Raw genomic sequence first — 14,428 nt, 5'->3', positions numbered from 1 at the left:
GGTTACTAGTGAAAACAGAACAGGGCAGGGGGTGAGATGGTCCAGCAATGAATCAAACTTCTGAGTAGGAGACTTGTTTGGAGGCATGTGGCATCTGACTCAGAGGGTCCCAAAGTGCTGTGTGAGACCCCTTGCTCTGCACCCAGCAGAGGCAGCTCAAATGTTACCATTCAGGCAATGACAGTAGAAGAAGCTGTAAATGAAAGTAAGCACACAGAGATGCTACTCACTAATTTCACATTGGTCTCCCTCATAGCCTGAAGGACAAATGCATTTTCCCAGATAGAAACACGTTCCTCCATTGAAACAGGTTGTTGTACAGTTTGCTGAAGCAAATAAAAAGAATTAACTAATTAATTAACATGAACTAGAGCTAACTTGGACTTAATGTTCTCTGCTGTTCATCATAAATAAACATTGAGTATGTTGTAAAAGCAGGATTAACCTCTTTTCATCTGCTTTACAAAGTAAGACTGAAATGCAGTTATTCCTACATAATGCTTTACATGGGCACACACACAAGGCAATATAGAATGAGACAAGTGAACAATACAGCAGTGAGCTCTCTGAGGACAGACTGTGCTACATCTTTATCAACCCTCACTTATAAAGCTCATTGAAGAATTAAGGCACTATTGCTATTGAAACTGCCAGTGTCTGATAAAAGGAGCACAGCCTAGGACTGGAAGCTATTTCTACAAGAGGATACTTCACTACAGTTCTTAAGTAATCCTTTGACTGAAAAGAAACCTCTGTGAGTTTTTCTGTGTGGTGACATAGATGCAAATGCTCTGACTTTCAGCTGCCAAATAACTTACATTGTGTTAGATGTGACTTTTCACCAAACAGCTGGGATTCACATTAATCCTTCAAGACATCAGGAGCATTTAATTAAAGCGCACATTTGAAGCATTTTCTAAATGTGGTGAAAGTCTGTTCAAAGACTAGATAGAAGTTGTGAGGGCATTGACACCAATAGTTTGTGTAAAGTAATAGGAAGGTTCCCACTATTTTGCTGAAAAGGCCTCTAGGACCTTTTGCATTCAGTCTTTACTTCATATAGACCTGCAATGGCAAATGGAGCATGACATGAGCAGGTCAGTTACACTTCTGCAGGAAAGTACTTAGTTCTTTCTACATGGCAGCTTAGACTGTTCCCAATTACTGTTCTGAACAATTGATTGTTGGTTTTTACCCTTCATGAGTCCCAATGCAGCAACGAAAAATGAATAGCTTGCATATTTTTTTCATGTGTCCAGATGTAGCACATTAATGTACTAAATAATTAGTAAAATTAATTTTACTACAGGAAAATAGAGCTCAAATAGAGATTTTTTTTTTTGTAGTTTTTTTTCTCACCCCAGAAATAGAAGTGATTTTTGTGGTAAGATCAGTTTTCAGTGGATCAACTGAAGGGATTATCCCAGCAACCCTTCACAGAGCTGGGGTGTATGGATCCCTACAATTTCCTACATTCTTCCAGCAGCTGCCAGCCTGCACAATAGCATCTATTTTAAGAATTTTAATTTTGAAACTTATTTACTCATTGCTCGCCTGACTTTCCAAAGTGCTCTCCTAGAGGGAACCTGGCACACGTGGGTGAAGAGCGGCTGCACGCAGAGCCAGGGCTCTGGCGGGCGCTCACCTTTGTCGCAGTTGATGCCGTAGAACCCCGGGGGGCAGATGCAGAGGCCGGGTGTGATGCAGAGCCCGCCGTTCATGCAGTGAGGAACACACAGTGCTGAGGGGTGGGGAGAGCAGAAAAAGCATTGCTGGTGGCAATGTCCAAATGTCAGTACCTTCCTGGCATTTAAACACGTGCACATTGACTCCTTAAGCTACTTTCCCTTCTGCTTATTGTTCTAAGTCAAAACAAAGTGCCTCTGGTAAGGGGTTAAATCTATTATATCTTTGGTTTGTATCTGGCAATTTCTGTATAGTGCTACTAAGAACTGTAGGCTAATTGAAGTTCAAATCTGACTCCATTTGTAAGCAGAAATTGCCTCTTGTATAGTTTAATACCAGACAGGGGAGAGCAAAGTACCCACACACACTTACACTCTCTGGATATTTAAAACCCCCCCAGACAAGTGCTCTCTACAGCTGTATTCTGGTTCCACAGCTGTGCAGGCAGGACTATCTCAGAAGGGTCAGTAACTCACTGGGGTTCCCAGGCAGGCTTTACAATGAACCTTCCCCACTCCTGCAGACCTAATTTTGGCTAGGTAAGACTGCTGCACAGCCAAACTGTCCTGCATGCTCCCAATGAATCTTCTCTGGAGCTCCTGTGCTCTTCCAAGACCTCTCTGCGTTGTGGCCACCTCAAAAGGCTCTTCAGGGAGGCATGTTAGGGGGCAATGCTTCACTTTGTGGTTGCCCACAATTGGTACACACAGTGAGGTTGGGTCCATGCTGGTGAGTTAAACAGCGCCCAGGCACGGGGCCAAATGGCCTTGTGAAATCATCTTGTGAAATTGTTGGTGGCTTGGCTTTGTCCCAGCTGACCAGCAAATCCTCCTGGCCATGGTCTTGGGATGAGTAGTGATCACAGGCTCCTCCCAGGAGTGAGTTTGTAATGGGTTTGTTGGAAGGTAAGAGTTTATTAAACATATGAATGTAAGCTGTGCCAGTTCCTCTCCAGGCCAGAGAACAGTCCTTGATCCTTTGTGTTTAATATTTTTGATGTAGCCAGAGTATCTGGGAATGAATGATTGCATTGGAGTAGGTTGCCCAAGGGGATGGGCATCTCCAGTCGCCCTGGGGAGGGACTGCCACTGGGGAAAGGAAGGGAGGGACAGGAAAAAGATCTAATTTCCTTGCTAAGTCACACCAATTTCTTGGTTCATCACTCCTGGAAATGTTGGTTTGGGCTATTATCCACTCATGGAAGAGAAAGAGAATCTTTCCTTCATCTTCCCATTTTTGTTTTCAGCCTGCTTACAAAGATCTTATCTGCAAATAAACAAATGCAGAGCAACTAAAGCACTGTGCTTTGTTTCACAGCTAGTCCTCATTAGCAGAAGAATTTTATTTAATCTTCTTGCCAGATGGATTCCCTGTGATTAGGGATCACTTAACTATTGCATCAGTTTTTGTTAAAAGTAATTTGTGAAAGAGAAAATATTTTTCATGTAAGCAATTTGTATTTCCACTAGACCATGGATGATAATAACAATTCTCTTACATATTTGAACTCAAAACATACAAAATCTTCAGAAAAGGCCATTCTTAATTTTAGGAGAGCATACAGTGCAGGAGATACAGTTTTCTTGAGAGTGTGGTAAAGAAGACAGTTGAGACATTTTATTAAATTACCTTTCTCACAATGAGGCCCATAAAATCCATCAGGACATTCACAGACATGTCTTTCGTTGCAAACTCCTCCATTTCTGCATCCTCCTGGACATTCCGCTTCATAAAATATAACAACAATCTTAATTAAAATGTTATATACTTCAGCTGCCAGCTAGATCTCGGTAGGATTAATACATTTCTTTGACATAAGAGTCAAAATTTTTGCTGTCAGACAAACACTGAAGAAATGGGAATTCAGATAAGATTTCTTCAAGATAAATTAGTTTTTCTTTTAGTCTATCAATAGATGTTCCATCACATGTTCCCATGGGTGCTGCACTTGTTGGTGGACTCTGCATTTTCATCTCTCTATTGCTCGATAAGTGCATGAGCAATGTGGATGCTCTGCTCAATCCAGTACTTTATTTTCTGTGTGGAAGTGAGCAGGCAGCTTAGTCCAGAACTTGCATGTCTGGTTAGACCTACCCTCAGTGTGCAGGACCAGTTTCGATTTCTGCAGCCTGAAGTAGACATCACTGCAACTTGCATTGCATTAATTACCACATCTGTTACCACTGAGGTGACAATGATGAAATCTGTGTTCACATGAAAGAGTGAGCATCAAGGCTAAATGGAAGAAGGGTAGAAAGGAAAGGAAGATGAAAGCAGTCCTGCACAACAGTTCTACATCATCGTCAGCTCTCATTCATATCTCAATTACTGATCAAATACATAAAAGCATTTGGCAACACCGGCAGGATTATACAAGGATGAGAGATACTTCTGGGTGCCACCACTATCCTCAAAACACCAGAGTCCATCAAACAAGAAGGCAAACTAAATAAAGCCTTATGGAATACCATCAAAAAGGGCTGCTGGGTAGAAAAACAATTACACAAAAATGCCTTCCCAGATCCCTCACGGAGAATAAGGCAGGCAGGAGAGACTGCTTATTCCCATTAGAAAAACTCAACATCAGTAGGGATCAGTGGTAGGCACAACCTCCTCATCTTGATGCTCTGTTGTGTGACATTCCAAGTGAGAAGGTTCAAAACCTCTAAAGTAAAATTATATGCCTTAAAAGTAAAGCTGTTTGCAGCCATAGTAATTGTAGTAAAGGATTTTTGGTCCTACTGTGTTCTAACACTGTATTGTAGGACTTTTTCTGGAAATACTTCTCTCTTTGTAATCAAATGCAGAGCTGCTATTCATTACCAAAAAATGCATGCTTAAATACATACCATTTCAAGCAGAAAAATAGGAAAACATATACTTTTTCTTTGTGACCACCTCTTAGCCACAACAAATCCTCTCTTATCCACAAAATTGCTCCCTTGCTCCCCTCACTTCCTCGGCTGGGACCTTTTTGTATGGCCAAGAATAACTGGAAACAGTGGCTAGGGCCCTGACAGGAGCTCTTCACCATGTATGATATCTTTCAGAGGAAGGAAACTCACACCTACTCTAACACTAACCACTAAAGACATTCTTATCCTTCTCAGCATCTGTCCTAAAACACTGCTGTTTCCACCTTACTAGACACAGGGCAGGAATGGGAATTATTCCAGTATGGGCTGGAAGAGACTATGTGAGAAAGCTCCTCCTTGGCATGTCTCTAAAGTTTGGGAAATCTTCCTTCTGTCTCTCAGCTGGCTCCATGAACAAAGAACTGGGACAATAATCAACCCCAGGTTTCTTGAGAGGTCATATGATGCAATACTGCTAAATTGTTAGATATTACAGCTCTTATAAAAATGGTAACAACAAATAATGACACAGAAATGACAACTTGGATGACTGCTATGACTAAACTGAATTTGGAGCCCTTCCTCTTTAAGCCACTATTTTCCAAACTACAGACCTGTAACTCTGCTTTCCCTATCAGAATGCCCCAATGTTATTTCCAAAATTTTTTAAGTTCAGTATCTTTGAGTCGAACTGAAAATAAAAAGAGAGGAAAAGTTTTATGTTGTATTTACACCAGACACACAACTTCATACATGAGATCTGATTGTTTTTGTGCATTTAAAGACTCCATTTTTCTTTCTGTATCTCTGCCCATTTCTTCTCCCCCTCCTCCACTTTCCCTGGGCTAATTGGCAGCAGCAAGGCTTCAAAGGGGACAAGCAGCTTTGCTATTTGGGCATAGTGAGGTTTCAAAGAATTAACAGCTCTGGCTCCCGCTGCTCACTCTTTGAAGCCACACTACAGCCAATTATCTTAGAGAAAGTAGTGCAGAGAAGAAAATGTGGGACCGTGAATGAAGATTTAATAGGGGAAGGAAAAAATCATGTTCTTTGTACATCAGCCCTGTCATGAGTTAATTTGATACAATTGCACATGATATGGGATAATTATCTTGTCTTGGACACTGATTTTTCAATTTCCATAGCCTCAGCTTAAAGTGATAATTATAGTTGTTTGTGGTCTATCAAATTAATTCAGAAAGTCTTATTACATAGTGCTTATGGTTCATAGATTACTTGATTGAACAAGTGCTCTCCTTTCCAAGCAAAAACTGCAAAAACTTCATGGCTTTTCTCCTATCAGCATGTCTTCTGTGTGTTTACTGCTTGATAACTGGAAGTACTGAACACCAGCTTCCACCTTTTTACCTGTATCAAAAGCCAAGAGGTTGCACCTGAGCTACAGAGAAGGTAAAGCCAAGTTTTGCAGAAATTTTCTGATTTAAGATTTTTGCAATCAGTTTGGATGTGCAAGTTTGAGATTTAGGGAACTAATAACACCAAGCTGGAACTGAGGCACTGACAGCATTAATTGTCCTGTGTCCCCACTATAGTTCCCAGGAGGTCAGCTCCCCAGATGATGTGCCATTTCTGGAAAAATTAACCTCAGCTTGCTTTCACAGAACTAGCTCTCCTCCAAGCACCTTGAAGTGTTTGCTAGTAGGGGCTTTTCATATGGTACATCTCTATCAATGTCTTTAATTAACATCCTACTGATGTTAATGTGATGAGCAGTGAACAGCAGGAGGGAGAAATGTCTCCAACCCAGCATGCTAGGGGAGTTCTGTAAGAAAAGGCTCAGTAAACACGTAGTAAATGATAAACTAAGAGCATACAGAGCCAGAAAGCCTGGAATTCACCATGATGGCTTCACATTGTGTGACTGCTTTACTTCCATCCTCTCTAGCTCTTATCCTAAATGAAACATAAGACAGTTAGGTGACCTGATCTAACAGCATTCCAGCATGTTTTCTTCAGTGTTACCTTGTTGACAGGTTTTAAAGAAGATGGCGTTCTGAGGGGTCTGGAGAATAATATTGCCTTCTGAATTCATTATGATCACGTTCACTTCAAATGCAGCGACCCCATCTTGTTTTCCAAGGCAAGGAAATCCAACCTGAACAACTAAAAGGATAATAATACCAATAACACTTATATTTACGTGCACATATACACATACATACAAAAGCATACATTGCAATACTAAAAAAAAAACAAGTTATAGATGTATCTAAGCTTTGGAGGAATGCCATTGGTGAAACAACGTAACGCAGAACCCTTTATTCAGAGGCTCTAGGATTAGAAGGAAAGCAGGACAGGAGCAGAGCTTATGTTCATTTGCTGAAATAACCCCAAGAGTCTATAGCACAGACAGTGATTTTAACATAACCATACTTTTCTTGCAGATGAGGAAATTAATCATGTGAAAGTATCTAAGGATATATCAAAACATGCTGGAAGCCTACTTTAAATTTTCTGAGTTGAACTGTTCACTTCTCAATCTAAATTTTCTGCACTGTCACATGACTTCTGTAAAAACATATATTTAGGGGGAAATTTACTTTAGGTAAGTTTTTCTCTTTTGGATATTGCAATTATTACCTAAATGAGATACTGAGCTAACCAAAACTTACTCCATAAAGTGCTGACAAATGGTACAGTTGATACGTATGATCATGGGTGCAGTTTTTAAAAAGAAGACTTAGACACCTCACTCTGACAGAACTAGTTAAGCATAGTGACATTTGGACATTACTTTTCCAGGAAAAGTATTCAAACACTTTTGAAATACAAAGAGTTTAAGCAACTAATTAAGGCCAGTAAATCTGGAGTATTTTAATGATGAAGTAAGCCAAATACCTCAGAACTATGGAATTCTCTGTTGTGATTGTCACAAGAGATCTTAAATAATCTTCAGATGAAATGATTTTATCTCTTTTCTTCAAAATTGGCTCTTCTTAGCTGCCTGATAAGTCAAGTCCAACTAATAGAAATTGTTTATTCCTTCTTCTAAAGCTGATCTGAGATTTCCTAATAAAATACAGAGCTAAAAGCCCTACACTTGGCTTGTTTTAGATTGCTTGTTATAAAAATTTTGCAAGCCATAATTTGGTAATTTTTGTTATTTGGTGCCTTGGTAAAATACAGAATAATTTGTTGCTAAAACACATTCTGCCTCTGGTAAGTCCTACAAATAAAAAGGTGCCTTGCAGTTCTCATTCTAAAGTAATTACATAGTCAAAGGGCTTTTGCACCAACCTTTGAAAAGACCAAAACCATGTAACCAGGTGGCAAGAAGGAAACACAGTTTATTATTTAAAAAATACATTTTAAATGCTGTAAACTTCTCTAAACTGTAGTAACCTTCTCATAGCATAAGTGCAGGAAATCAGTGCTTGGATTAGGATGTGTTTTATTTGAACAAACTGCAATGGGGAGAAAAATGTGGCAGACTGTTCATGACAGCACTACAGCTGTATCTAAATTTCATTGAATTGGTAGCAACCCCTGAACTCCCCTGAGATCTGGCTGTGGTTTAAATGCCTAGGGAAAAACCCAGCAATGCATCACTAGAGTCCAACGCCACAGATCATAAACCTTTTATTCCAGCACTGCCCACTCCGGAATTTTTGGACTTAATCATGTGTCTGAACATGCACACAGATATGCAGTAAAGGACCCTCCTGTAGGCAAAAACCACCTGGATCCTGGCTGAACTCTGTGGTGGTTCAGAATTGAAATAAAGCCCCTAAGCTCTTCCTGAATCTTTGCATTTTTATGCCTGTTTGAGTAATGCCAAGCAGCCACCAACAGCACCACAGTCAAACCAAAGCACAGAGGGAAGTCCCTTGCATCAGAAAACATGGCCATGAGCTCCCGTGGCCCACCACGGTGCTGAGCAGGGCCACAGTGGGGCAAACCTCAGCTCTGGCCCCTGCTTCCCTAATTCAGGATGCAGTCCACATTTGTCCATCACTGGCTAGAAACAAGGAGAGGGAATCACAGATATGGACCTCTTTCTGTTAACCATCCTCCCCAAACCAGGCCAGAAAACAGCCTCTCCTGCACATATATATTTCTGTATCCTCTGGAGCACTTGTATCCAGGGCTGCAGAGCATATGGCTCTAATAGGAACAAGGAAAGTTTAACAAATTTGAAAACTAACCTAAGGAAACGTAGTGACTTAAACCTAATTTAATTTTAGGTAGTAATTAGAATGCTCTCCTAGGATTCAGAGAATGCAGGTTTAATACCTTTTGTCTGGGAGGTCATGCCTTTTCCCTCTGCTTAGGAAACTGAAGTTCTCTAAATTCTTCAGTAGAAGCAGGTTGAGAGTAACTCCTGGATGTCTGCAAGCCCTTCAAGTTTGTAAGCAATTACCTTGCCCACTAAGCAAATGTGCCAAGGCCAACAACAAAAACCACCTTTAGTCTCCACTGGATTGCTTAAGGGACATCGCTGAATGACCAATCCCAACAGAAGCAGGCATGAAAGGTCTGGAGAGGAGTGGGAGCCCATACACAGTCCTGCAGCCCACTGCCACTGTACCAGCATGGCAGACAAGAGCAGAGATGGTATTGCACTCCGAGGAGACACTGATTTCTGCTGCTGATCTTGGAGAGATTTTCAACCTGTTTGGATGCTCACCATCTATATTTGAAGGTCTCAACACCAGCAGTGGGCAGGGAGAGAAGGTCTCCTGAGCCTGACTGGTGGGGGCTGCATGAAATGCACGAAGCAGCACTGTGCCAGCAACCTGCTCACACCAGCCTGCACCAGCACTGCCCTGCCTGGGTCACACAGGGACAGCAGGGGCCAGCTCGGGCCACTCAGGGGGACAGATCTACCTCAGTCACAGGCCACTACATTGCTTCTGGGCACACAGCTATAGCTGTGTTTACCCCTCTGAGTGTGGTGTTCAAGATGTTAATCACTGCCACAAAATGACTCACTTTGTTTTCAACTCGCCACCCTCAGATTGAAACACTGGACTTTCCTAAGCTTTTCCCTGCAGTCAGAAATGAGCAGCCAGCTGCTTCTCACTGAGCAGGTATCCACACTCCTCCCAAATATCTTTTGCACAAGCTGAGCAGTCTTAGCTCTTTAAGCTCCCTGAAAAGCATCTCCAGTCTTCTTAACATCTTACCATGTGTTTAGGTGTAGCAATATCATGTTGTGAGCGCTGAATCAGCTACAAATTCTGGGACTTGGCAATGGGTTTTCAATAAGTCTAAGGAACCTAGGCGATTTAAATCTCAATTAAATCCAAGGAGAATTTGGTAACTCATCTCAGGATGTACCAAATTAGAGAAGGCTAAGAGAAGGACAAGGCTGCATCCAATGAGAAGCAATTGCGTAGGCTGTGACTCTTTAAAGTCTGGCAAAGAGAAGAAAAATCAGGGGATACATAATAGATGTATAAAAAATCATGGATAGGATGAATAGGATAGATTGACTATTGTCTCTACCAGTGCAAGGACCAGTGCCCATCAGATAAAGCTGTTGCAGTCAGATTTGAAACAACAGGAGTGGGATCTTCATGCAATGGATGGCAGTGAACTCCTTGCCAAGGTGATTGGAGACAACAGAAGATGATATGGACTCAAGGACAGCCTGGAAAAGTACTAAAGAGAGAGATCTATAACTCATATGGGCTTACAAAGTAGACAGACCACTTAAGACACAGGAAATCATGCTGAAATAGTAAAAGCTGAGAGGCTAAATGGAAGTATCACATGTGCTTGTCCTCCTTTTGCTCTTCCACAGGTCTTCTTATGGCCACCATTGGCCATAAGACAAATACAGGCTATAGAGGCCCTACAGCAATAAAGCCATTCGTATGCCTTACATGGAGACAAATATCTTCAAAGAAGTTTCAAGAGTCCACTTGATTTTTATAAAACCACTGGGTTCAATTACCTCTGAATAAGGTATCTGTTAATCCTCATTCTTGTTTCCCATGCTCATGCTTACTATAGTTGGTCTTCCTCTTTTATTTCTCCTTAACTCTCTGTAAGGGCAATTAATTTCCTTTGGAGTAAAACACTTTTTCAAAAAATACCATAATTGCTGATTTGTCACTAAATACAAGCTTGTGGTTGAATTTCTTATGACATCTGTAGGTATAGAAAAATTCTGTGGTAATGCAGTAGATCCAGGCAAAGTAGACTAGATTTGCCAACTCTGTTTTGCCAACATTTAAATTATACCAATAACTACAAAGTAGCAAACAATCGCTACCTTGATAGAGTGCATTTACTTAGGACTCAATTAATTTTGGCCAGCTAACAGGGAGCATAAAAAGCCCACCATCGCAGTAGTGTCTCGCCAATAACAGTGTACATGCTTCAAATATTGTATGGGTACTGAGCGCTAGAACACCAAACAGGACTGAAACACTGCTTATATATACACCCAGTGCGGTGGTGCCCTGCACATGATCCATGTAAGGGAACACCATGGACATGCCCCTATTAGTCCTGGAACTGAGGTACCAGTGCTGCCAACAGGACAAGTCCTTTTTGTCTTTAATAAGATCTCCCATCATGATGGTAAACAGACATTCTGCTGCAGCTGTGAGCTCTCATCTCTGCCCTCCCTGCACTTTTAGATTAAGTTTTCCTAAACACAGTCAGAAAGGAGTAATTTTGGTCTACCCTTTCTAGATAGTTAAAAATAAAGGGAGAAACTAGGTTATATTAGAGAATGCTGAGTGCAGCAGAGTGCTTTTCACAAATCTCACCTGCATTATATGGAGATGTAAATAATGCTTAAAAAGAACTTGGCCTCTATGACATTTAGGTTGCTTTTAAATATCTTTATTTGACATTCATTGGGCTTGGAACCAATTCAATTGCAGCAGTTGTGGCACAAATATCATACCATCTTTCACCCAAATCTATTTTCAATACCACTCCTTCAATCCACACTGAATAGAGAGACCAATCCTTCATGCTAAATTCCAGGCGTCATGGCAAAAAGCTGTATTGAAACATTACTTCAATGTCAATCTACCACAAGCTGAAAATGGAGAATATTATACACAGACTTTCAGAATTTATTGACTGAAAAAGAGAGCAGGAATAAAGACTCATCAGAGATGAAAACTTGTATATTTGCAGTCCAATCCTCCTGTTTTATTACTCTTTTTTTCCGCCACATTTATCCAATAGGTTGGCTAAGGCAATTTAGGAAACAATAATCACTAAGACACTGCTGTCATCAAGATACACATTTCTGCCTTCCTACCAGAGGCTACCATGTATGAACCCTGAAACAGATCACATAAACTGTTATTCATCCCCTTCAGAGCTAACTGGATTCAATAATCTTTCATGGAAAGCTTTTTTACTCAAATCAGCTCACTACACACCATGGTATTTCTGGAGCATTTGCATTGGCTGTGGAGTTGTAAATTCCAGTGAAGGATTAAGAATGCACAACTAAGGGATAAATAATAAATGATAATATCCTAAACTATAACTTGTGTCTTTGAGCTGAATGCCTGATGACCCTAAATGAAAGCAGAACATCCACAAACTGCAAATTCTGAGAAACAGAATAATTTGATAACTTTTCCAATAGTGATCAAAGAATTTGTTTTCCAAAAGTTGTACAACTAAGTAATAGCATTTGTGAATTTTATGCAACAATTTTGCACAAGTTTCTGCTGATTTACCCACACATAAAAGCTTCATGTGTCTTGACTCAGACAAAATATGCTGCTGTACTTACTCAGGGCAATTGCAAGCATTGCTTTAGGCAATAAACTTCAGAACTACAATTCATAATGAAATATTTAGACTTTACTGGCTGTAGAATATATTTTACAGAAACAAAATTTATAATATCAACAGTACAAACCTGATGCTTTATGAGGAACTGTTCCAAGCAGCGGGATATTTATAGTTGGATCAGCCATTATGCCTTTATCCAAAGAGTGCAAAGACAGGAATTCATAGTAGTACTCAGCCTACAACGAAATAAATTAAAAATTTGTATTTATTTTAATTGTATTCACAGAAGCAAACTATTGAACACATAAACTATAGCAGAACTACTACACTTTTCATTATGCCATTTACTGGATTAGTTTCTATAATTTCTTTGAGTGCTTCTTCATCTAAACATAATTTTCAGAAATTTCCTCTTATTTCATAGACTGCAAGTGACCATACACAGTAATCAGCATGCAGCATATCAGCAAGGAAAATGTCATGCATATAGTGGACAAATATATAGTTTTACAGAGAAGATGCTTTTTACAACCTACACCATTCTGGCAGACAACAGAAATACCTGAATGCTAAGCTCACTTTTAAAGCTGTTTTTTGGGCAGAATCCTCCTGCCCAAACTGGTCAGTTCCCTCCTGGAACTGACTGGTGAGCCTGGATGACCTTCCTGCATTATAAGCGCAGTTTAAAGGGCATGGGCACATACAAGTGCGGCATGAGATTATCCAGGCTTGCTCTTGGTTGGTCTGCACAGCTCATTGCCTTGGGCAAACAGTGCCAGGCAGTGAGCAGCCACGCTGCTGGGGCACCACAACAGGACACATATCTTGTTTACAGCTCTGACACTGCCTTGTTCAACCCCACCCCATTACCTTGTTCCAGGGGTGGAGCTGAGAGCTCTCCTACCAAGCTGGCTTCATGTCACTCATTAACTGCAACAGCAATGACCTGTTTTGGCGATCCCTAGAAAGTGTTGGAATGATTTAAAAACTACTTTCCACTACCTTAATCCTTCCCCCAATAAGCACCTGCACTGTGGCACAGATTGCAGGCTCTGGTACTCTTGTCCACGGGAGCCTGGCCTCTCTGTTGGGTCATCTCTTCAAGAGTTCTTCACATTTGATGCAAAGGGCCATCATGTGTCTGCAGTGTGGCTGTACACACCACATACAGCTGAGATGTATGCACCTTAGCCAGTCACTAGAGGCTTCCACTACTGTCAGTAGCACAACTGCTGGTGTGCAGAGCAAGTGGAAATGAAACTTTTATGTTAAATTGTGGTATCTCATTTACCATGAAACCTACAAGGGATTACAGGTAATTCTATCTGCTGGTCTCAGGTAAGTGCTTGAGAACCTTAGCATGGGCACTGGCAAAAATGTGTTTCCATCTGCTCACTGACAGCAGAAGGTATTGTTCTGTCTACTTTTTAGATAAAACAGTGCAGCAAAGAGAGATCAAAGCCAAAACTTAGGCTGGTAAATGATAGCTTGCTTATGTCTGTAAGATGTTTGTCCATATTCTTAGCCAGAACAAGGTCCTTTTTCTCCTGTAATATCCTGGTTCCCTAGTACAAGAAGGATTGATGACACCAGAAAGGCACTTATGACCTGGATAGAATGGTTGTTATGAAATTCCTTATCAGCCCTGGCAGGACATCCACTTGCTCTGTAGGGACAGTAAGGACACCCCACAACAGAGAGGAGATGGCATGAGGGGCTGCACTCTACATGAACAATTTTCAGAGGGTGTTGTGTAGGCACAGAGGACTTGCAAAACAATAGGGCAGGAAAAAATGAAAGGTTTTAAGTAGGGGTTAAACACATGGAGTAAATGTGTGAGGGAGACAGGACATGGAGTGAAACAGTAAGACCAGAGATGAAAAATGAAGTCTGGGGTAATGTTCAAAATGCTGCTTTTAATTAAAAACATTTTTTTCCAATACAACATACCATGCCAAAATATGAAAAAAGGCCATAAAGTCAGATTGTGAACATTTTTGTTTTCAAATAAAACTTTGTTCAGAAAAATAATTGTATGTCTCCACACATCTATAGAATAGTGCAATGAGTGAGTCAAGGCTCCACTGTCTGTTTCTCATTGGTTAGCTTTGATGTTTGGTCGTATCTAAACCAGGTCATAATGAGTTATG

General features: G+C 40.7%; 1 protein-coding gene across 1 annotated transcript in view; it reads right to left on the bottom strand.

The window, feature by feature from the left end:
- WIF1 (WNT inhibitory factor 1) overlaps positions 1-14,428 on the bottom strand; it is a 37,475-nt gene that overhangs the window by 7,367 nt on the left and 15,680 nt on the right. The window contains exons 3-7 of the mRNA XM_058022020.1: positions 12,406-12,514; positions 6,525-6,665; positions 3,316-3,411; positions 1,646-1,741; positions 231-326 (exon numbers count right to left, since the gene is read on the bottom strand). Coding sequence (XP_057878003.1) covers positions 231-326; positions 1,646-1,741; positions 3,316-3,411; positions 6,525-6,665; positions 12,406-12,514 — 538 coding nt within the window. The remainder of the gene's footprint in view (positions 1-230; positions 327-1,645; positions 1,742-3,315; positions 3,412-6,524; positions 6,666-12,405; positions 12,515-14,428) is intronic.

The sequence above is a fragment of the Melospiza georgiana genome, chromosome 4 (genome assembly GCF_028018845.1).
Source record: "Melospiza georgiana isolate bMelGeo1 chromosome 4, bMelGeo1.pri, whole genome shotgun sequence".
In the NCBI taxonomy this organism is placed as follows: domain Eukaryota; kingdom Metazoa; phylum Chordata; class Aves; order Passeriformes; family Passerellidae; genus Melospiza; species Melospiza georgiana.
This window is presented reverse-complemented; position numbering and strand designations above follow the sequence as displayed.